This window comes from Myotis myotis, unplaced genomic scaffold, assembly GCF_014108235.1.
Source record: "Myotis myotis isolate mMyoMyo1 unplaced genomic scaffold, mMyoMyo1.p scaffold_m19_p_11, whole genome shotgun sequence".
Taxonomy (NCBI): domain Eukaryota; kingdom Metazoa; phylum Chordata; class Mammalia; order Chiroptera; family Vespertilionidae; genus Myotis; species Myotis myotis.
The window spans coordinates 51,738,645-51,759,222 of record NW_023416315.1 but is presented as its reverse complement, the minus strand read 5'-3'; the positions used below and the strand labels follow the sequence as shown (position 1 = coordinate 51,759,222).

General features: G+C 47.7%; 2 protein-coding genes across 4 annotated transcripts in view; one reads left to right on the top strand and one right to left on the bottom strand.

The window, feature by feature from the left end:
* The window catches only part of TRPV5 (transient receptor potential cation channel subfamily V member 5), a 31,129-nt gene extending 16,945 nt beyond the window's left edge, over positions 1 to 14,184 (bottom strand). For 2 of the 3 annotated variants that reach the window (XM_036328487.1, XM_036328489.1), the window contains exons 1-8: positions 13,873 to 14,184; positions 11,554 to 11,651; positions 11,310 to 11,432; positions 10,762 to 10,899; positions 10,373 to 10,471; positions 10,062 to 10,237; positions 9,525 to 9,671; positions 7,470 to 7,682 (exon numbers count right to left, since the gene is read on the bottom strand). In XM_036328487.1, coding sequence (XP_036184380.1) covers positions 7,470 to 7,682; positions 9,525 to 9,671; positions 10,062 to 10,237; positions 10,373 to 10,471; positions 10,762 to 10,899; positions 11,310 to 11,432; positions 11,554 to 11,651; positions 13,873 to 14,000 — 1,122 coding nt within the window. In that variant the 5' untranslated portion in view covers positions 14,001 to 14,184. The remainder of the gene's footprint in view (positions 1 to 7,469; positions 7,683 to 9,524; positions 9,672 to 10,061; positions 10,238 to 10,372; positions 10,472 to 10,761; positions 10,900 to 11,309; positions 11,433 to 11,553; positions 11,652 to 13,872) is intronic. The other variant, XM_036328488.1, reaches the window with a different exon arrangement.
* Positions 14,185 to 19,198: 5,014 nt separating this feature from the next.
* On the top strand, positions 19,199 to 20,495 carry LLCFC1 (LLLL and CFNLAS motif containing 1). Its single transcript, XM_036328997.1, has 2 exons — positions 19,199 to 19,340; positions 19,910 to 20,495. The coding sequence occupies exons 1-2, from the start codon at positions 19,199 to 19,201 to the stop codon at positions 20,092 to 20,094; spliced, it is 327 nt and encodes a 108-aa protein (XP_036184890.1). The 3' UTR covers positions 20,095 to 20,495.
* Positions 20,496 to 20,578: the final 83 nt, after the last annotated feature.

Here is a 20,578-nt window from a genome sequence, read left to right as displayed (position 1 = left end):
ACAAAATTTTTGAATTCAGTTTAAAACTTTGTATCTTGACCCTTGCTGGTGTGGCTGAGTTAGTTGAGTGTTGTCTCATGCACTCAAAAGGTCACCATTCAATTCCCAGTCAGGGCACAAGCCAGGGTTGCAGGCTCAATCCTCAGTAGGAGGCATGCAGGAGGCAGCCAGTTGATGTTTCTCTCTGTCCCTCTCCCTTCCTCTCTTTCTCTAAAAATCAATTAAAAACATATTTTAAAAAATTCTTTTTAAAACTTTGTATCTTGGTTGAGTATGTCTACAAAACTGCCACCAACCTTCCCTTGGCTCAATTAAGAAGAAAAGGAAGTACTGTGCACAAATTGGTCAGGTGAGTTGTAGGGATGAGTACGCCCCTAGAGGACAGTGGGAGAGTGGCACCAGCTCTTCCCTAGAGATGAAAGGTGAAACCCCAACTAATGAGAAATGTTAGGGACAATTTCTATCACCACCACCTTCTTCTTGGATTTCCCCTCACCAGTACTGTTAGTTTGTTCAGCAGATTCCTTTACAGGTACGCGATCCCTGCACAAGTTTACTGGTGAGGTGTCCAGAGACCCCAAGTGTTTGTATCTGCTCCACCTGGGCTCTGATTACCCTAAAAAGTAGTTTCCTTCACCACTTTGTTGCCAAAGGTCCTTTCCCTTAAACCAGGCAGTAGGGTGCTACAGCCTCCTTCCTCCATCATGTTTCCCTGGCTCACCCTTACTTAATCCTCGAGATTTAAGTCACAACTTTCCTCCTGGGTCAGGTGACTCTTCTGTAGGTCCATGGTGCCACTCTGTTCACAGCCCTCACACTGAAATCGTCGGAGGACTCCAGGTCTCACCAGTAATCTTAGAATTCCCTGAGAGCAGGGACATCTAACTCTGACTTTTCATCCACAACACACAACATAGTAGGTGTTCCCATAATAAGAAAGAAAAGAAGGAAGGAGGGAAAGGAGAGGGTGAACAGGTAGGTAGCAGCCAAGCATGATCTGAGAGCTTCAGGAGAATGGTCAAGGGGGACTCAGGATGTGGGGATGGAGGAAAGGGTGATAATTAATTGGGCTTTCTTGGATTTTCAGGTTCCTAGCTCAAGGTCACTTAAGCAGGCATGGCTAATATTACACAGAAAATATTCCACCCCACCTCTTTAAAAAACAAATGTCTTCCAGCAATGACCAGAAGTCTTTACATCATCACATGGCTTGAAATTTCAGGTGTTGTCAGAAGCTAACTCCCCTGCAGGGGCTGACTTCAGTGAGAATTGGTGCAGTGAGATTGCTCTCACTTGCCAGCTGGCTGAGCTCATTGCCTTGAAGGAAATGCCCAGAAGGGATGTGCATAGCACAAGCATGTACCACCAGGGGGAAGGGTGGGGAGCAAGCATGGATGACCTGGGAGGAAGCTGGGAGGACACCAGAAAAAGTTATCAAACCTCAGTCCTAGACCCACTTTTCCTCCCCAAGATCCCAGCCTTACAAAGGAATGAAGCTCCCAGAAAGAGTCTTACTGGCTCATAAAGAAGAGTTACTCTGATCCTCTCAAATGTACAGGGGTTTCTTACTAGGTTGCCCATCAGAAACAACTGGGAAGTTATGTCACGACATCCATACCCAGGCAAACACTGGGGATTCTCACTCAATTAGTTTGGATCAGAGACCTAGCATTTTTTTAAAATGTAGGCGTTCCTTCTATACTTCAAGTTGAGAACCACTAGACCAAAAAAGAGGAAAATCTCCTGGTTCTCATCTAATGCCGGAAGCCAGTCCACCCTTGCTGCTTGACACAGTCGCTGCAGGGAAGAAACATCTGCACAGCTTATGTTTCAAGGGACCTGGCGTACATGGCATATGTTTGCTCCCCCTCTTAGCACTATGTGTTTTAAACAGGACCACCTCCCAGAGAAAGGTTGTTTCCCCAGGTGAGGATTTTTCCCTGGAGTTAGGGATTAATAGGACTAAGGAAGAGAATAAATCAGTGAAACCCCCTAGTGTTACAAGAATACCATGTACTACTTATGAAGAACTTGGACTAAGACTGTTGGCAATAAATTTGGAACTTGTTGGGCCCACATCCCCAGGGGTCTGCCCACCAGGGAAAGAAATAAAACCTATACCCCTGGAGATCCACCGACACAGGGCAGTCCCAGGGAAGGCAAGCAGCGAGGCTGGGAGGACATAACCTTTACTGGGTAGGATAATCTCCTTCAGTCACTTCCTTGTAGCCTATCAGTAGAGCAGTGACCTTGGAATAGCCCTTGTAATGGAACACAGAGATTAACCTAGACAAGATTAAAATCAACAGAACTAAATAGAGACAGGATTTTGGCAAAGGTGAGATAAGAAACAAGGAACTGTAGAATGCTACCCAAAACATACCATGATGTGATTATAGAGGCATGCTTATAGGATCAAATGGTATGAATATAGATGTAACAGGACAATAAAGGGAGTACCTCCCTATGCTGATCAACTGAACGCTGCCTCTGTGTCATTCCTTCTTCGCCAACTCTGTCCACACCTTTGGGAACCCCTGGACCTGCTGGGGCTGGACCCCAACAATCTAAGACTGCTTTCCAAGCATTTTATTTCATGTCTTGGTCTCTGCATTTTCTCAGAGGAGTCCTTACCAAAGAAGGAGGACCTACCCTATATCCTATCAAAAATGGTTCCTATGGTCAAATCTAGAAAATAGACAGTAGCTTTGGTAGCTGGATGTGGGAGACACTTCTGTATGTGACTCCCTGCCCTTGTACTCCAGTGTCCCTCATCTTTCCAGGGAAAGATTAGATGTGGCCAGATGAGTGTGCAGGCCTAGGTTCAGGACAAAGCCTGGAGACATACATTTCTCATGCAATGGATTCCCTAAGAAGGAAAACTGGAATTCAGCACCTTGGTCCGGAGGGAGAAATGGCCTGGCTTCATATTAAAGAGGAAGCAGACCAGAACCCCAGACCCATCACTACCCTCACTAGATGAGTGTCTTTGCCAATGTACTTAACCTTTCTTGATTGACTTCAGATTCACTGTCTTAAAAATGGTGATAATAATATTATTTATTTATTAGGATATGTATGAGGATCAAATGGTATGAAAGTGTTTTATCATCCAAAATAGGGTATACAAAATTAAAGCATCGCCCAGCAATGAGTCAGAAATGCAGAATCTCAGATCCCACCCCAGACTTGCTTCCAGAATCTGCAAATTCACAGAATCTCCAGAGCACATGTAAAGTGCACCAAGCAAGCACTCAGTAGATGCTGTTTTTACCTAGCTGGTTCCCTGCTTCTCTTCATCTCTTTCCCTGTCTTTAATTTGCTGTGATTGTTCCACAGGAAGTGGTTAGGACCCCTGAACAAAACAGTGTAGAGTTGGAGATCAGTGGGGCTTTCAAATAGCTGGGATGCTCTGGGTCATTGAGAGCTTTGAGAAACAATGATGTGTAGACAGATCAATCCACTGACCATGACAAGCAGAGGATGATTTAAAATGAATGGAAACCTGCCTGCCATGTCACTCCTGCCACAGTCTTTTCTCCCTTACTCTCTGTATCCAATCCTTTGCACTGTAGCATTGATTTTACCTTCAATAAGTCTCCTGGTGCTAATCCTTTCTCTCAGTTTCCCCATCACAACCCAAGAACAATTAACCATTGTCTCTTGCTTGCTAACCTATAATTACCTCTTAACTGATCTCCCTACATCATCCCTGGCCTTCTCCAATCAGTTCTCCACCCTACAGAGACATTTTTCTAAAATAAAGTCTAGTCAAGGCCCTCCCTTCTTTAAAATCCTTCAGAGCTCTCCATTACTTCTGGATAAAGAGTGTGGCTTCTCTATCAGTATGGCCTGCAAGGCCTTGATGATCAGCGAAAGATTTGCCTGGACAGCCTCATCTGGAGGCTCCTGCCCAGCTTCTGTGCTCCCAGCCTTCACTCAGTGCCTAGACGTTGGCGAGGCTCTTTCTGCCTTTGCATAGGCCTCTTTTCTGCTTAAACTCACTTTGTACCTTTCTCTCTTACCCAGGTCTCAGCTCAGTGATAGAAGGCCAGAGTTTTGCTCAGACCATGTTGAATTTCTAACATCTAGAATAATATCTAGGCTCTATGAAGCTCTCAATGATTATTTGTTTAATGAATGAATTAGTGAAATTTTTTGGTGGGGGGAAAGGACAGAGGAGAGATTGAAAACATTTTCAAGAGACAAAATGGAAATTTGATGATGGAAAATCTTCAAGAGACAAAGCGATCTGATAGTGAGTGACTAATGCCCTCTTGCTGACCAGCACATCAGGAATCTAATGATTGGAGTGATTGACTTCAGACTGGACAGCTGGAGCTGAATCGATATCAAAGATGGAAATTGGTAGTTTTCAGCCTTGGCTAAATATCAGGATCACTAAAAGAGTTTCTTATAAATACCAATTCAGGGCCTCACTCAGACATTCTGACTTATTAGGTGTGATGTAGCTTACTTAGAACTGGTAACTTTACTAGCTTCCCATGTTTGTAATGTGCAATCTTGGTTTAAAACTATTGATCTACAGATCTGTTAAAACTAACAGCCAAGCTGCCTGACTCCCAGACTTTGAACTGTCTACCCACCTGCAAACCTAAGAGAACCAATGCTATAGTGGCTGTTGTACTGTCCAAACCAAATAGACATTGAATGGAGATAGGAAATTAACTCCACTTAATTAACAGAGTTCTTGGGAAACTCTGGAAAAGCATAACTTTTATGGATGAACAATGAGGCATCTTAGGCTTAAGACGCCCATTAAGATATCTTTAAGACTAGATTGAGATGAACTCCATCCTCATATATATCTGCTTTTGAGTAGTGTGTAGTATTTTTCTTTCACTTCAGCTGTCTTGAGACGGTGCTCTAGGCCAGTGGTCGGCAAACTGCGGCTCAGCAAACCACGGCTTGAGAGCCACATGTGGCTCTTTGGCCCCTTGAGTGTGGCTCTTCCACAAAATACCGGCTCTTCCACAAAATACCGACTTCTGCGCATGGGCCACGAAGTTTCAATCGCACTGTACGTGCGCGCGCACTCGTGGTATTTTGTGGAAGAGCCACACTCAAGGGGCCAAAGAGCCACATGTGGCTCTCAAGCCGTGGTTTGCCAACCATGGCTCTAGGCTATCCTCATGGAGCCCAGTGACTGCTCCAGAACCCACGAGATCCACAGAGGAAATCCTACAGTGACTAAGACTGAAATCCTGTGTGTCCAGATTGATTAATTTAATTGGATGTTAAAGTATTCATTTGTCTAACAAAAAGCTCCATGGGCTAAGGAATCTGTCAACAATTGCATTAATCAAGTCAACACATGTATTGATACATTTTCATTTTTTCAAGTAACAAAAAGGCAGGAAAAAAAGAAAAATTTCTATTAGCTAACTAATCTGGTGCATCATGAAAGCAGAATCTTTCAGATCATGGTGATAGGTGTAGAAGCCCCTGATCTGATCCAGATTGACTTACTATTGAATGCAAGGAACACAAAAAATCCATAAACTCAGGACCACGTCTCAAGGGGCAATGCCAAAGAATAGGAACCTCTCATTGGTGAGCTTTGCTATCCAAACCCCTTACAATAGCATTCTTAACCTTCTTTACCTCCTTCCCCATGAAGGTAAAGATATTTGAAAGTCAAGAGTCTTCTGTTTGGACCAATAATTACTTAAATAGCAGGAGGTGAGAGACACTTCTGTATGTGACTCCCTGCCCCTGCACTCCAGTTTCCCTCATCTTACCAGGGAAAGAGTAAAAGAGAAAAAGGATAAAATAGGAAAAGAAAAGAATAGGAGAGAGAGAGAGAAAAAAAAAAAAAAAGAAGAAGATGAGTAGGCACAGTCAGCTAAAATTATGCTTCACCTAGTCCTGAGGCAAGGGGAGGGGTTTTATAATATAATTTAGACTATCTGGGTCAAAGGAACATGTTTGTACACAATTAGTCCTGCCCCAAAGAGAAAGTCACACAGGGAGGAGATTTGGTGCTAATTAATCACTTGGCATCACCCAACTCTTGGGCCAGAACACTATCTACATTCCAGATCCAGAAAACCCCTAAGTAAGCTTGAGACAAAGGAAGGCTGGGAATTAGTGCATCTGCAGAAATAGGTCTGGGGATGTTGGAAAAGCCCAGCTACCACCAACTCCTCATGTTTATATCTTTTTCTACTTCTAGCCACTCACCCATTCACTTGGCCATCTTCTAAATGTCCTTAGTTCCCCAGTTTGGTCTCCATACTAGGGGCAAGCCTCATGCCCATTTTGAGATGCATGGGACACAAATTCCCCTAAGCACTCATGCCCTCCTCTAACAAGTCAGCAAATCCTTTTTTATGAGATACAGGGCTCTGGATACATAAGCATCTATCTATATATTTAGAGGTGGTTATAGAAGCAGAAGTGATAGAGTGTCTTGATCTACTTTAGGGTTTAGTGAGGTACTTGGCCCTGTTCCTTCTCTGAGCATACCACTGTCTTTGGTCTAACTTTGCTCCTTGGCCTACGCAGTTTATGCTCTCATTCTGACACTAGTCCAGGCTGAGTTATACCCATGGCTAGTCCATCCTGCATAGAGCATACATCTCCTGTCACCTACCTCCTACTTGCCTGGCTAAATTCTTCCTCCTCTATCTCACTTTCTGCCCACATGCTGCAGCCCCTTTCAGCTCTTTTCAGATCACCAGGACAAAAAAGTTGTCCTACAAAAAATTAACCAGCCCAATGTAGCTATGCTTGTTGAATGCCTATCTTCAAAAATACTCATTAGAGTCTACTCATTCTGCTATACTCAAAGGAGGATTTGCTTCCTCTAACAGCAGACTCTTAGATTTCTTCCACACCTCTACTCAGTGTCCTCACCACCCAGGTCTCTGAAGGACACCACGGGATGCAAGCCCACCAGAGTAAATTTGCTTCCGAGATTATTGGCTTCGGCCTGCTACACTATACAGGCATCCTTCTGCAGCGTATCTGACAGGTGGTCAGACAGCTGACACATCCTTGCCAATGTGCTTCGTATTGACAGAACACAGAAGAGAATGGAAGCCAGAGGGCTATGCTGCCCTCACAGAGATGAAATGGACCCAGACATGGACATGGAGCATGATTTCTCTTCCGTTAGAACAACAGCGTTTCCCTTCAAGTTCACATTACAAAAGACTGGTCCTCTCCCTACACTGAAAGGACTTTTACCAATGCACAGTATTCCTAACACCAAGCATCCTTTCAAAGTCAGTGAGAGAAGGCACAACTCCCTGGACAAGTGTATTTTTACTCAGTAAGCCTCCTTTCTGGTGCCCCTAACTCATGTCCAACTTCTGTCAGTTGCTTAGGAGCCTGCAGCTGTTAGAGCCCAGTGAAGGGTATCTTCCCTGGGTAGTATCATTTTGGTCTCCAGCACCATCGCCCCATTTTAACATTCCCTTTCATTTCCTTCTGTGAAGAGTCACCTGTAGCAGCTTCTGCTCCATAAGGGTGATATCTCGGGAATCTGTGTGATTGCTGCTACAATTCTTGAGGGGGCGGTTGACACAGCACATGGTGAAGCAGCTCATGTAGAGCACATACAAGGCACCCAGAATGCAGAAGTAGGGCCTCCCATATTTCCTCCACTTGAAGCTCACCAGCTGCTTCACTGGGGTCTGATCCAGGATCTGGCGAGCCTGCCATGGAAGGAGAATGCAGCTTGGGGTGACCAACATAGTGAGCAGTGTGGGGCTTCCCACTGGGTCCCAGATGGACAGGGCAGTCACCAGCACTGGCATCCTCATTTTTTTTCTTACAGACAACTAGTAAACCTCTTTTATATGCTAGGGCTACGGATTAAGTGTTATAGAAGTGAACACAAGACACTATAGCATCATTGAGGCATTGAACAATGAGCAGCACATAGTTGAGTGAAGGGAAAGTTCCTAAGATCATTCCATGAAGTAGTAGCAATTGCCAAGGCAGGAAGGTATGAGAAGCTATTTGCAGATGAGATATGTTTGGGGATAAGAGATAACCTGTTGGGAGTGATGGGTAGGGGTTAAAATGAATGAATGCTATAATGGACAGATTATCCTACATCATGAATGTTAACGTGGGGAGTTTGAACTTTTTTCTTAACATAATGAGAAGCAATTGGGAGTTCAAGCAAGGAAGTAGCCAGATTTGTTCTAGCAGTCTTATGGTCTGGAGAAAAGTGATAGCGGACCCAGGTAGTAGAATGTATCAATGACCTCTGATGTAACTAGATAGTGAAAGGTTAAAGATACAAATGTGAGGGGGTAATGAACGTTTGAGAAAATATAAAAAGGCAATTTTTTTTTTAAAAAAAAGGAAAATTCAAAGCACAGCTGGAGAGATTAACCATTAACAGAAAGAATATATTTTCCATTAAACCTAGAGAAGAGAGAGAGTGCAGTTTCCAGATATGTGTGGCAGGACCAGGCAGGAAGATAAAGAAGGTAGGAGACTGGGTCTTCTGATAGAACTAAGGGGGAAGGCAGTGAGGGACATAAAAGGAGCTGGAAGAGAACTTTGAAGGAATAGAAAACTAGCTGACAAAGACAAGAATAAAACCTATAAGAGAATATTGAGAGTTGGCTGAAATCAGAGACCAAGGACTTGTGGTGGCACAATCTATCAGAGGGAGTAGGCTCTAATGAGATATACTGTGTCCAGGAATATCCTCTGAGGAAGTTCATACAAACTAGCCACTCACCTTTTCTTCTTTTCATTACCACTTAGTCATCTGAGTTTATGGCTCTAGACGATTCCTAAGAAATTAACAACTGGCAAATAAATACCAGAAGCTTTATCTGGCCACTATCTGGCCACTACCAGATTCCTGGTAGTTCAAAGTATTTTATCCTCTCTACCTGTCTTCAACGTATTTGCCTTTCCCTCATATCACTCAACTCGGGCTGATCATTGTTTTTCCCTCTCCAGAAAGCTCTCTATTTTTCTCATCTTCCTGGGAATTCCTAACTCCTCCTTAAAGACCCACCTCAGGCACTTCTGGTACATTGTCTCTGATCCACCCAACCTCAATTTTGCTGCCATTATGCACAGTACAAACCCCTGGAATGGTATACATTGTACTCTACTGCAATTATTGAGGAAAGGGACTGTAATTGAGGAAGTTGACAGATAGGAACTGTGTTTTGTTTATTTCTGTATTCTCAGTTCCTTGTATAGCATCTGGGACACAGAAGGTGTTCAATATGCTGAATGACTAAATTAATGAGTGAGTGGTAGTAAGCAACCTCCATTTGGAGAGTTCCTTATCTTGAAATGTCAGTGTGACAAAGGTAAGGGAAAATGACTAGAGCTAAGCAGAGGGAAAGTGCAGTCAGGAAAGGGGTGTTGATTGGACTTTTCTCCCAAAGGTTCCAGGAGTCTTGTTTCCATATATTTCCATATATTATCAGGTGAGGAAGTGTCTGGAACCCAGGATCTTAGCAAATGGATAGGCTCTGCACGAGCACATGACAGTCCTTGATCCTCCATCTCATCCTTACCTCCCGCTTCTTAGAGGAGACCACGAGCTCCAGAAAGGACACCTTTTCTCCCCAGGAATCGATCTCTGTGAGGTCATAGAGAGTAGAGGTCAGCGGCCCATAGGTCCACTGGATGTGCTTCCGCTTCTGCATCAGGTGTTGGAACATCTGTGAGAACACAGCAGTGAGTTGGAGTGTCAGTGTGTGAGAAGCTGGTCCAGGGGAGAACCACCATTGAAGAGCTTGGCACTCATTCCTTGGGACTGATGACAGTCAGGACGTAGCAAGCCTTTGATTCCATAAACCTCCTTATTATTTTTTTGTTATCTTTCCTTCCCACAAACCTTACAAAGATCTGAAAGAAGAGAACAGGCAAAGGGAACAGAACTTTGGGTTCCCAGTAGATATTCTAAAGAATGAGCCTCAGGTCCTCCTTAGCCAGGGATTCCTGAGACTGAGGCTTTTAGTGACAGAGTTGGATGTAAGGGACTACCATCCTTTTGGAGAGTTTGAGGAGAAGGATCATGAGAACATGTAGGGTTGGAGAGTGTCCCTCACCACAGTGTTGCCCTCCACTCCAGCCAGCTTGAAGGGGGTGAGACCCTGGTGATTGGGTATAAGGTCCAGGGACTGCAGGTGGCCCCCATGCCCATCATAGGACAGCAGCAGGTTGTACATCTGGCAGGCAAAGGTCTTGTTGGGTTGGAAGACGAGGATGTGCAACACTGTGTTTCCTGGGGAGGACACCGGTGTCATGTGGCTGCTGGACCCTAGTCCCTGATGGTCCCCATGGTGGGCCTGACCATTGTCCCAGACCCTCCTCTCCCACCCAGGTCCTTCCCAAGTTTTTTCCACACTCCAGTGCTTACCCAGGGAGTCCTGGGCCCGGATGTTAGCTCCATGTTCAATGAGCAGACGCACAATCTCCTCACTGCCCACGCAGGCAGCAAAGGACAAAGGGTGCTCCCCTGGGGAAACAGAGAGCTCCATGGCATGAGTGCAGGCTGGGATGGGCACCTCCCCAGTGACTGCCTGTTCCTCCACACAGCTCAGCTCTAGACTTGGGGACACTTATCAGCAAAACCAGAGGCAGGGATGGTGCAGAGGCCCTGGGGGAATGGGCTCTGGCCTTAAGCCCTATAAGGGCTGACCCCAGTCCACCCCACCCCATCAGGCACAGAGCTCTCCTCATTCCATCCTCCCCTGGCTCTTGCCTGCCACCTACCTCCCCTTCCCCAGCCCTGGCTCTGGTTCTCACCAAAGTAGATGTGGTTGTGGGGGCTGAGGCGGAAAGCTGTTCCTGTAGCTCTGGCAGAGACGCATGCCCCGTGGGCTAGCAAGGCTCGCACCAAGTTCACATTCTGGTTCATGATGGCCACGTGCAGTGCAGTCTGACCTGGTTCAGAGAGAGCCCTCAGTCATGGGGGTCTGTCCCCATTTCTTTCACAGGTGCACCATCTGCCTGGCTTGCAGGAGGTCCCTGACACATCCTTGAATAGATTTATGCCCTCAGCTCTGCAGACTGGGCTGTGACTGAGGGCAATTAGTCCCTCAGGCTTTTTACAGCATTGTCCCTACCTCTTGAATTTTGGGGGTAGGGCATAATTGCAATCACTCTAGTGTTGCTGTGAAGGAAATAGAGTCCTGTCCTTCAGAGAACATGAAAGGAATTGAGGGAAATAATAAATGGCTTGAGGAAGTCGTGGAAGCCAAGACCAGAACCTGTGTATTCTTCCCAACTCAGAGGCCCATGTGAACAGACCCTCCCCTACTTGTTTCCACCTTGAAAAACTGAAGGCTCCTCACCTACAAATGGCTCACAGAGGGTGGACTCATAAACCAGCTCCGGGGCGGCCTCCATCAGCACCATGGCAGCCTCCAGGTTGTCATAGAGGGCCGCTATGTGCAGTGCTGTCTCTCCCAGGGCTCCTGGAGAAGAGTAAGACAGAGGCATCAAACCCTCCCATCAGGGAACAGACCCCTTTGCAGAAACTCTGGAAGTTCTGGGCCAGAGGGGCCCCATCTCTATCACATTAAACTCTGAGCTCACCTCTTTGCCGTAAGTCGCAGCTTCTGTCTAGCAGAAGTTTCTTCAAGACACAAAGGTCGTTGTCCTTGGCAGCCTGAAGTAGTAGAGATTCTTGAATCCTGGGAGAAAATGAACATGAGTGATGCAGAGACAGAATTGCAGTGAAGCTGAGACCAGAGCCATTATATCACATTAGGTCTTCCCACACTGGGGGCCTGGGCTCACTGAGTGGGAGACTCAGCAGAGGCTTGTAGTGACCAGGGGAGGAGGGCCTGGGCTGCAGAGTGGGTGGCCCTGGTGGCCAGGAGAGAAGGTCATGAGGCCTGGCTGAATCCATCTAAGCTGTGTAAATGTTTCAGGAACCTGGGGAGCTGGAGCAGGTCAGGGAGATGGAACTTTGGTCCCCGGTTGACACCCTGGCCTGGGGAGTTTGTGAGATTAGAACTGGGCAGAGAGGATGAGGCAGGCCAGGTATGAGAGCAGTGTGTGTTTGTGAGTTGCTGAAGTTCTGATTACCCCTCTGGACTGTTTAGGTTCACATCCATGATGGGGGCAGGGAGAGTTTGGGGTGGGTTATGGAGAATCTATTCTGGGTGTTGCCCTCAAATTGAATGGTCTAAACACCCCTGTAGTAACTAAGGGGGAACACAGGGGGGTGGCCGGGGGGGGCACCCTGTGGAGAGGCCCATCCCAGGGCACCTCTCTCAGCCAGCCTTTGCTTTCCCTGCCTGGATGAGCCAAACAAGAGACAAAACTAAAGCCCACCCTGATGGGCAAGTCAGTATTAGCTGGCTGTGAAGATGATCACATGGTCTGGCAGATTGAGGGTCATGAGGGAGAGACAAAAGGCAGACAAACTGACTGGTGACCATGATGTCTCTCAATCCCAAATTCCTCTTCAGTGGCCCCGTGAGCCATTGGAAAGGGTGTTTTACTTAGCGAAGCAGGTTTTTTTTGTTTTATTCTCAAGGCAGAGCTCAGGTCTGCCCTAATTTAACGAAGTGCTCTCAGAAATGGACCAGCAGAGAGAGGGGCAGCCCCTGCCCCATCTCACCTGGACCCTCAGTCCCAGCCGCAGCTCAGGGCAGCCAGGGCTAGGCTTCCAGAGTTCAGCTCTATGCTGCGGGCACTACACACAGCCTGTCGCCCGAAGCCTCCAGTCCACTGCCCCCTGCAGAGGGAAGGTCTGCCCTAATCCCATTCCAAAGCAGGGACACAGGTGGGAGGCCAAAGGTTCCATTGCAGGCCCTGGAGTGGGTGCTGCTGAGCAAGCAGAGAGCCTTTCCTGGAATGAGGGTTCAGATTGCACCCAAGCTCTGCTACACAATTTGCAAGGCCTGGGGCAAAATGAAAGTGCAGGACCCCTTGTTTAAAATATTATTAAGAATTTCCAGTTGATAGCAGTGCATTAAATAGAGTGCAGGGCTTTTCTGAAGCCCAGAGCCCTATGCAACTGTAGAGGTCACCTACCTGTGAAACCAGCCCTGGCTGGACCCCTGATCTGCCAGTGTGTGTTCAGCTCATTCCCTGAGCTCCCATGCTCTCTCATGGGAGACAAGTCCTCCAAACACTCCGAGGCAGAGGCCTCCCACAAGATAGGTCCCTGCCCTGCCTGCGCTTCTGGGATCTGGACCTCGGGGCTAATTAGCCAAGATATGACCTGCCCCCAGGTGTATCAGCCCCACCTGCACTGAGTGTCCCAGAAGCAGACATAGGCTTTATCAACAGCTGTATTTCCAGTCCCCAGCACACCGCCGCACACACCCCACTCAATAAAAGGCAGATGAACTGGTCACCAACTGATGGTCCGCGAACCACTGGTGATCCATGAGATCCAAAAGGTTGGCGACCGCTGACTGAACTGAGGACTCTCTAGTGTCACGTGGGTTTCCCTCCTTGGCTGTCAGCTCCAGGTGAACAAAGCTCTCCTCCTCTTTCCCACCAATCCATTTCCATTTCTACTAATGCTGATTCCTCCCTCTTTCTTCAACCCACAGGGTCTCATCCCTTCCCCAGCAACCTGCTCTCCATCAGCCTGCACCTGTCTGCAACCCCCCTAACATACTGGCTTCTTCCCTCTGGTCCCTCTTGTCCCCATCCTCTTCTCCCACCAAGTAGGCAGATGAGAGCTCTGCCTCTAAATCTATGGAATCCACATCAAGGTCTACCTGTGTGGCTCAACTCCATCCCCCACCCCTCATCACTGAGAGGGGCAACTTGGGTTTTGCAACGAAAGGGCACATCCAAGTGCCTGGCGCTGAACTCTGGGGATAGACTGGAGTGGGCAGGAAGGTCTGTGGATCAGCGAGAGGTGGGACACCATGTGACCGGACAGCTTACCTCTTCTGTTGCAGCATGTGGGCCTCATCCAGCTGCTGATCCCAGTCTTTCTCTCTGAACATCCATGAGGTCAGAAGTTTCTGGAGGTGGGTCCAGGGCCCTTTCACCTTGGGTGGAGGAGTCCCCATGTCTTCTCCTTGCAGGCAGGTGATGGGGCGTGGTGAAGAGGCAGGTCCAGGACTCAGCAGCTACTGAGGAAGTGGCCAGGTTTGCTTGGGGGTTGGGAGTGAGAATGATTGTATCTCCCGTGCTATTTGTATGTGCAGTCTGTGGTTGTGGGGTGTGTGTGGGGTGTGTGTGTATGCATGTGCACTGGTGACTGACTGCCCTGTCACGAGAGAGCAGCTTTACCTGGAAGGGGAGGAGCTGTTTCTAGAGTGAACCTCTGAGACACAGAGCCCGCCCTACAGCCAGGAGGGGAGAGGGGAGGGAACTTTGGCAGTGGGTTGGGGCTGAGACCTGGACAGGTGAGGGGCGGGGCAGAGCACTCTGAATGGGGAGCAAGGCGAGAGACCTAGAAGCGGGCTCCCACAAGCAAGGTGAGCAGTCAGTGGGATGCAGATGATCTGGAAATCATGTCCTCCAGCTGGGCTATCAGCCTGGTTTGAATCCTGGCTCTCTCAGCCCTTGCAAATCAGTTAGGTGAGCTTTCTGTGCCTCAGTCTGCTACTCTGTAAAAGGAGTGGAGCACCTCTGCTCTCTCATGGAAGTGGCTGTAGAGCATGATCCTAAGAACTCAAGGATGTTGATGATCCTTCCAGAGATGAGCTTAGAAGCAGCTGGGGCTGCTTCCCTGAGTGGTGGTCATCTCTGTCCTCAACCCTGACTCACAAAAGGGGTCCAGGCCACCCCTCCTCTGTGAGAAACTCAGAGTGACCCTTCTTCTCTTCCAGCTACTTGGAGCCCTCATCAGAGGAGACCTTCAGAGGGCCCTGTGTTTTCACAACAGGAAGAGAGGCAGGTGAAGGAGGTAGACCCACCCACCTTTGGGTCTCTCTCTGGGAATGAGACAGCAGGAGGAAAGAGTAAGCCAAACTGTCTGATAGGGCAGTTTCTATTTCTCCTCCTGATTGTTTTCAAAGCAGTATATACCTACGACTGAACTGTAGTCATTCAATAGCCCTAAGAGGTAGGTGGGAATAGGGAAGGTCCTCTTTATTTCATAAGTGAGAAGACCAAGACGGAGCCCAGACGGGAAGTGTGAGTACCTACAGCAAGTAGCAAAACTGGAACTGGCTTTAAAGTTAAAACCTTAGCTCCAGATCACATGCCAGACCTTGTTGCTTCTTAGGAAACTTCTGCCTATAAAGATGTGAGAGATCTGAGTGGAGATCCTCAGGGGACCCTCCCCCTTCGGGGTCTCCAGGAGCAGGGGGAATGCTCGCTTCTTTTGCTGTAAGAATGAAGGTGTTTTTTCTAGCAGTTGCAAGGTGGACAAAACAACCTTTAGAGTAGGACAGGAGTTGAAAGGAAAATAAAAAGGCAAGAAAGAGTAGATGCCGGAGACAAGGAGAAAGCATGCTCTCACCCTGGGGAGGGGGAGGGGCGGGCTGGTTAAGGGGAGGGAGTCACCTTGTGGGACATTTTTCTGCTGCGCTGGGGGTTAGGCAGGGTGAGGTGGTAATAGCCTCTGAAGCCTTGGGATTAGTCTAAGGAGATGGAGGCAGCGATAAGGTTGAGGTGGGGGTTATAGATGAGCTGATAAGCAGGGGCAGGCACAGGAAAGCAGCACCCAGCCTATAAAGCTAATCTTGGAGGGGGTGGGAGAGGGCAGGCCCGGTCAGAGCCGCACGGAGCAGGTGCACAGGGTCTCTCACCAAGGGCAGTGTCCTTGGGTCAGTGAGGAGAAAGGGGGGCAGGCTCTTCACCCTCTCACTTGCCCTTCTGCGCCTGCACTGTGCTCTCCAATGGGAGGGGCAGGTACCAGCAGCCTGGGGGAACCAGGTTGTCCTAAGGCAAGATTTAAAGAAGCTAGGAAAATTCCTTGGCAAGTGGAATAGGGAAACTGAGATAGATAATTAAACAGCAGTTTGCAGCCATCTAGTAAATCCTGTCTTCCCTAAACCAAGGATACATAGGAGTAAATGTTTTGGTCCTGGCTGCTGTGGCTCAGTTGGTTGAGCGTCATCCCATGCACCAAAAGGTTGCTGGTTTGATTTCTGGTCAGGGCAGCCGATTAATGTTTTGCTCTCATATCAATGTTTCTCTTTTTTTCCCTATCCCTTCCTCTCTCTCTAAAAACCAATAAAAAAATATTTAAAAAAAATAAATAAATGGTTTGCACGTCTCCCCAACCAGAGCTTAAATCACCCTACTCGGGGAGACAGATAACAGAAATCCAAATCCAATGAGAGCCATTTGTCAACCACACCCAAGGACAGATGAATTTAAGGGAATAAATCTCCTTTTGGCACATCAGCATAGAACTGATGAATATTCTATTGAGATCCTCCACTACGACCTTCCCTAAACTCCCACTCTTTAAAACCCTTCAAAATGAAGGTCCCAGTTCTTGCTCTCTCTCCCAGGAACACACCCACACCTTTTCCCTCCCTCCCCCCTCTTCTTTCCCCACAGGTATTCATTGCCTAAACTAAGAGACCCCATGAGGCTTGCAACCAGGGGAGCCATGGGTAGTAGCAGCTCCTCCTGGGTTAACCCTCTGACCCTGTCCTCAAGGCCCCCTTTCTCTGACTTCCCAGTGAGTGAAAGCGGCCCCACCTAGGCTAATGTTTCCCACCTAGGCCCTCTCCTGTCACTTCTTCTATGCTAAGCCCTTCTTGTGTTTCACTGTCCTGAACTTTAATAGCATACTTTCAAAAATCACCTGGACTCCTGTTGTGGAATCTTTCCTGCACCAAGTCAGGAGTCCACACACTACCAGCCAGCCCTAGGCAGACCTGCTCCAGGCCAGGTCCCCTTTCCAGTAACAGTCCCACCTGTCCCAGGGGTAGACTAGAGATTTGGAAACTGTTTTCTAACCTTTAAGGAGTTCTCTCTTCTCTTTTCCAGCTTTCTTCCCCACTACTCCTTCACCTCTATCGTCAACCGTATCACTACACTTTCTGTCCCTTTTCTCCTCGCATTCTTCTGCATGCTTTCTCAGATTTCTGGGACCAAAGACAACCACAGTCTCTCTCCCTCAGGCAGCAGCTTCAACCCTATGATGATGCCTTGACGTCTATCGTGACTCTGTAATGCCTTCCAGGTGCCCAGGAGAAGCAGGTAAGAGCAATGTCAGGGCCCAGAGCCGGTTGGTACCAAAGCAGCCAACCCCTTATTCTGATGCAATAAGGAGGACCACGCATGATACCTGGATTTTAATTGATAGGAAATATACTCCTACCTACCTACCCACAGCCACATAGGGAAAAGATTTGAATACCATACTTGAAAACATTAATAGTGATGCCCACTGGAGGGTGGAACTACTTTCCCTTTTTGTTTTTCATATTTCTTAAATAGTTCTTATTAAGAAAACAAAATTTAAAGGATTCTTGGTTCCTTCAAGGATATATTCTTTTCAGATGGGAAGCTGGGAAGGAGGGTGGTCATTCTAACCAGGTTCTTTCCATTCCTTCCTCTTCTGCAAGAAGCTCTCCACCACAGCTTCCTTCCCCATTTATGCTCACAAGCTGGAGATAGCTTCTTTTTTGGCCAGGAACCAAGAGGCTCCGTCCTCCAAATAGCCAGGAGGACATTAGTGATTTTTTTTTTTTCCCAAGCATCGTTCCCTGGACCTGCAAGTCAATGAGTTCAAGGTAGGAATGAGCAGAGTCACCTGCTTACTTTAATCTTTCCACCCCCACCATCAAGTTACCTCCTGTACCATTCCTCAGTCACCGAGTCACCTGACTTGGATCACCAGGAAGTATATGAAGTAGGCAATATGGGTAACATCTGTAGAAAGAAATTTCCACATGCAATCCCCTCTCCCAGAAAGGTTCGTGCTTCTGCACACATCCTTACCCCTGCATTTGGTGGTTCATTCAGATGTGGAATGCATGGGCACCGGGAGTGATGTGGGCTCATTGGGATAGATCAAATGTGTCTAGAATCTTCTCCCACTCATCCCTATCTGCATGCCTCTCCTGTATCTCATGACCTATATCTGTTCTGGTTTTCAGAACAGCCCTCCATACTGTCTCCCCCACCTCACCCCACCCCACTCCACCCCACCCCAACTCACCCTTAACCATCGTCTCTGTCCCAAGAAGCAGATGAAAATTAGTCACAGCCAGTTACTGCCAACAGGTATGAGCTCACCAGGTTCAAGGGTAGGGTGGGCAGTGGGCCGCTGAGGCAGGTTTCTTGAGATCTGTTAGGTGGGCTCCTTGTCTCTCTGCCACATTGCTTCTTCTCTGAGGACTCTACCTCCTTCTACCAAGCAAGAAGTTTAGTGAATGAGCCTCTAATGAAGTTTTCTCTGTGACTAAAAGTACAAGAGGATGTACAATGAGAGAAAAGGCTTTTCCAGTCTATCAGTACAAGAGGGCAAAGTCTAGGCATGAGGACAGTTAGGGGAGGAGGAGGAAGGAGAGAATAGGTTCAACTTAGGCCCAGGACACCCTGCATTCTGTCTGTCCTATTTCCCTCTGTGTCTGTCTCTCTTTCTTTTTCTCCCTGTCTCTCTCTCTTACACACACACACACACACACACACACACACAGCCCAGATGGACCCTTTGTCCACCCTCTCTCCTCCCCCTCCCCCTCCCTCATTTTCAATGGACCTGAGTTTTAAGCACAGCCCAGAACTTGAGGATCCTTATTTCAGGCATCTGGTCTCAGCCCATCCTATGCAAGCCACTTTCCTTTGAGAAAGGTTTCATGGAAGAGTGGGAAGCTGTGACATTTAGAATCAAAAGAATTAATCAACAGTCCCACTCTGCCCCTTATTTTCTCTGTGATCGTGAGTGGGTGAGTCATTTCTTTTGTGAACCTCAGTAGCCTTATCTATAAAATGGGATGATGACACTATTCCTTTGAGACCTGGCTGCTGTAAGGATGTAATGGATGTGAAAGCAGTTCACAAACTCTTAAGTCATCTGTATTGATCTCCATAGTCATGCTCGAAGGCTTGGTCATCCCCTGCTAAATACTCCCCACTCTCTTGCTTAGTGATGGAACTCTCTAGTCAGCTGGAATGAGTCAGCCCATGGCTGTGATATCACAGAGCTCATGAGGTCAGAGGTCCTATAGAAGGGAAGGGAATAAAACGGTGCTGGGAAGGGGGAAGGGGTGGGACAGGGACAGGGGAGGGAGGTGGCAGGGAGCCTGCTGGGCACTGGGAGTGGGGAAGGCCACAACAGTGGCTGGGAAGACCCATGACTTCCCTGGGCTCCCAGCTCCTCAGAGCAGCATTACTGGCAGCCATCCTACTTCTGCTGTGGATGAAGGGGGTGAAGCCTCAGAGAGGGAGCCCAGGCCCCAGTGAGAGGAGTCAGAAAGAACAAATGCCCTCTACAGGTAAGTAGAAAAGGAGGGCAACCTCAGGAGGCTAGGTTTGCAGATCTGTTTCTAATCACTCCCAGATGACTTATCAGGCCAGAGAGAAATCTGAGATAGGTTTGGGTTGTGGGAGAATACCCAGGTCCCCTACTATTGTAGTGTGAGGCTGTCATGTGAAAGTGTCTCGAGCAGGGAAGAGCCCTATTCAGGGGAATACTCCAGGCCAGTGGAAATTGCATGGAGCTTTCATGAGTATGAGCATACATGCATATTTGTGGGAAGAGGATCTTTGGTTGTCATTCTTTTGTAAGGTGGTCCCTCACTCCCAAATGATGTAACACTTTGGAGGACACAGTTGAGTTGGAAATGGGGTGTTGGTGCTCTTGGGCTAGAGCTGTGGTTTCACACAGACCAGAAGTGACCCCCAGATGGAGCATCACCTCTCCGGTCAAGGACAAGGATATGGATAATTGAGTTAAAAGCCCCAGGACCCAACTTTCCCCATATTCTCCAACTTCTTCCCCTTTCCTGTACAGGGACAGGTTAGGATCGGTGTTCCATTGCCTTCCCCCTCTCCTCTGTTCCAGACCAAAATCAAGAGCAGTTCGAAGAGTACTTTGTGGCCTCCTCAGTGGGTGAGATGTGGCAGGAGGTGAACATGGCCCAACAAGAGGATGACAAGACATCGGAGATGGAGAACACAGCTGTTCGTGACCACCTATTCGACCTAGCCTTGTGCTTTAATGTGGCCAGTGTTTTGGTTTTTTTATAAGAGACATTGAAGATGAGGTGGCAGCCTTTTTCCTGGATGAGGACCTAGATATCTACCTCGGCTTCATGATAGCTTACTGACCCTTTCTCCCCTGGGCTTTAGGTCACTACTCCCAGGGAGACGTATACACAGTGTCCTGCCCCTTGTCTGTCCCTGCTCTGAGCTCCATCCCTCAGGGCCCAATACACCAGACCCATACTCTTCTCTCTTCCACATCCCTACTGGCTTTGTTCAGCACAGCAGATTAGGGGGAGGAGATAGCTACAATAAAAGTAATAGCAATAAAATCCTGAAACAATTGGGGGCCAGATTCCTGAGACTTAACCAAAGCCCTCCTATCTCGAACTAGTCTGTTTAATCACCCAACATCTGACCTTTAGCCCTACCAGTTCACCAATCATTGGTTCTTTCCTTTTCCCATGTCTGTGAACTCTGCTTCAAAGTTTCTCCTTTATCTTTTCTGACTTTTAGGCAGTGCAAATCA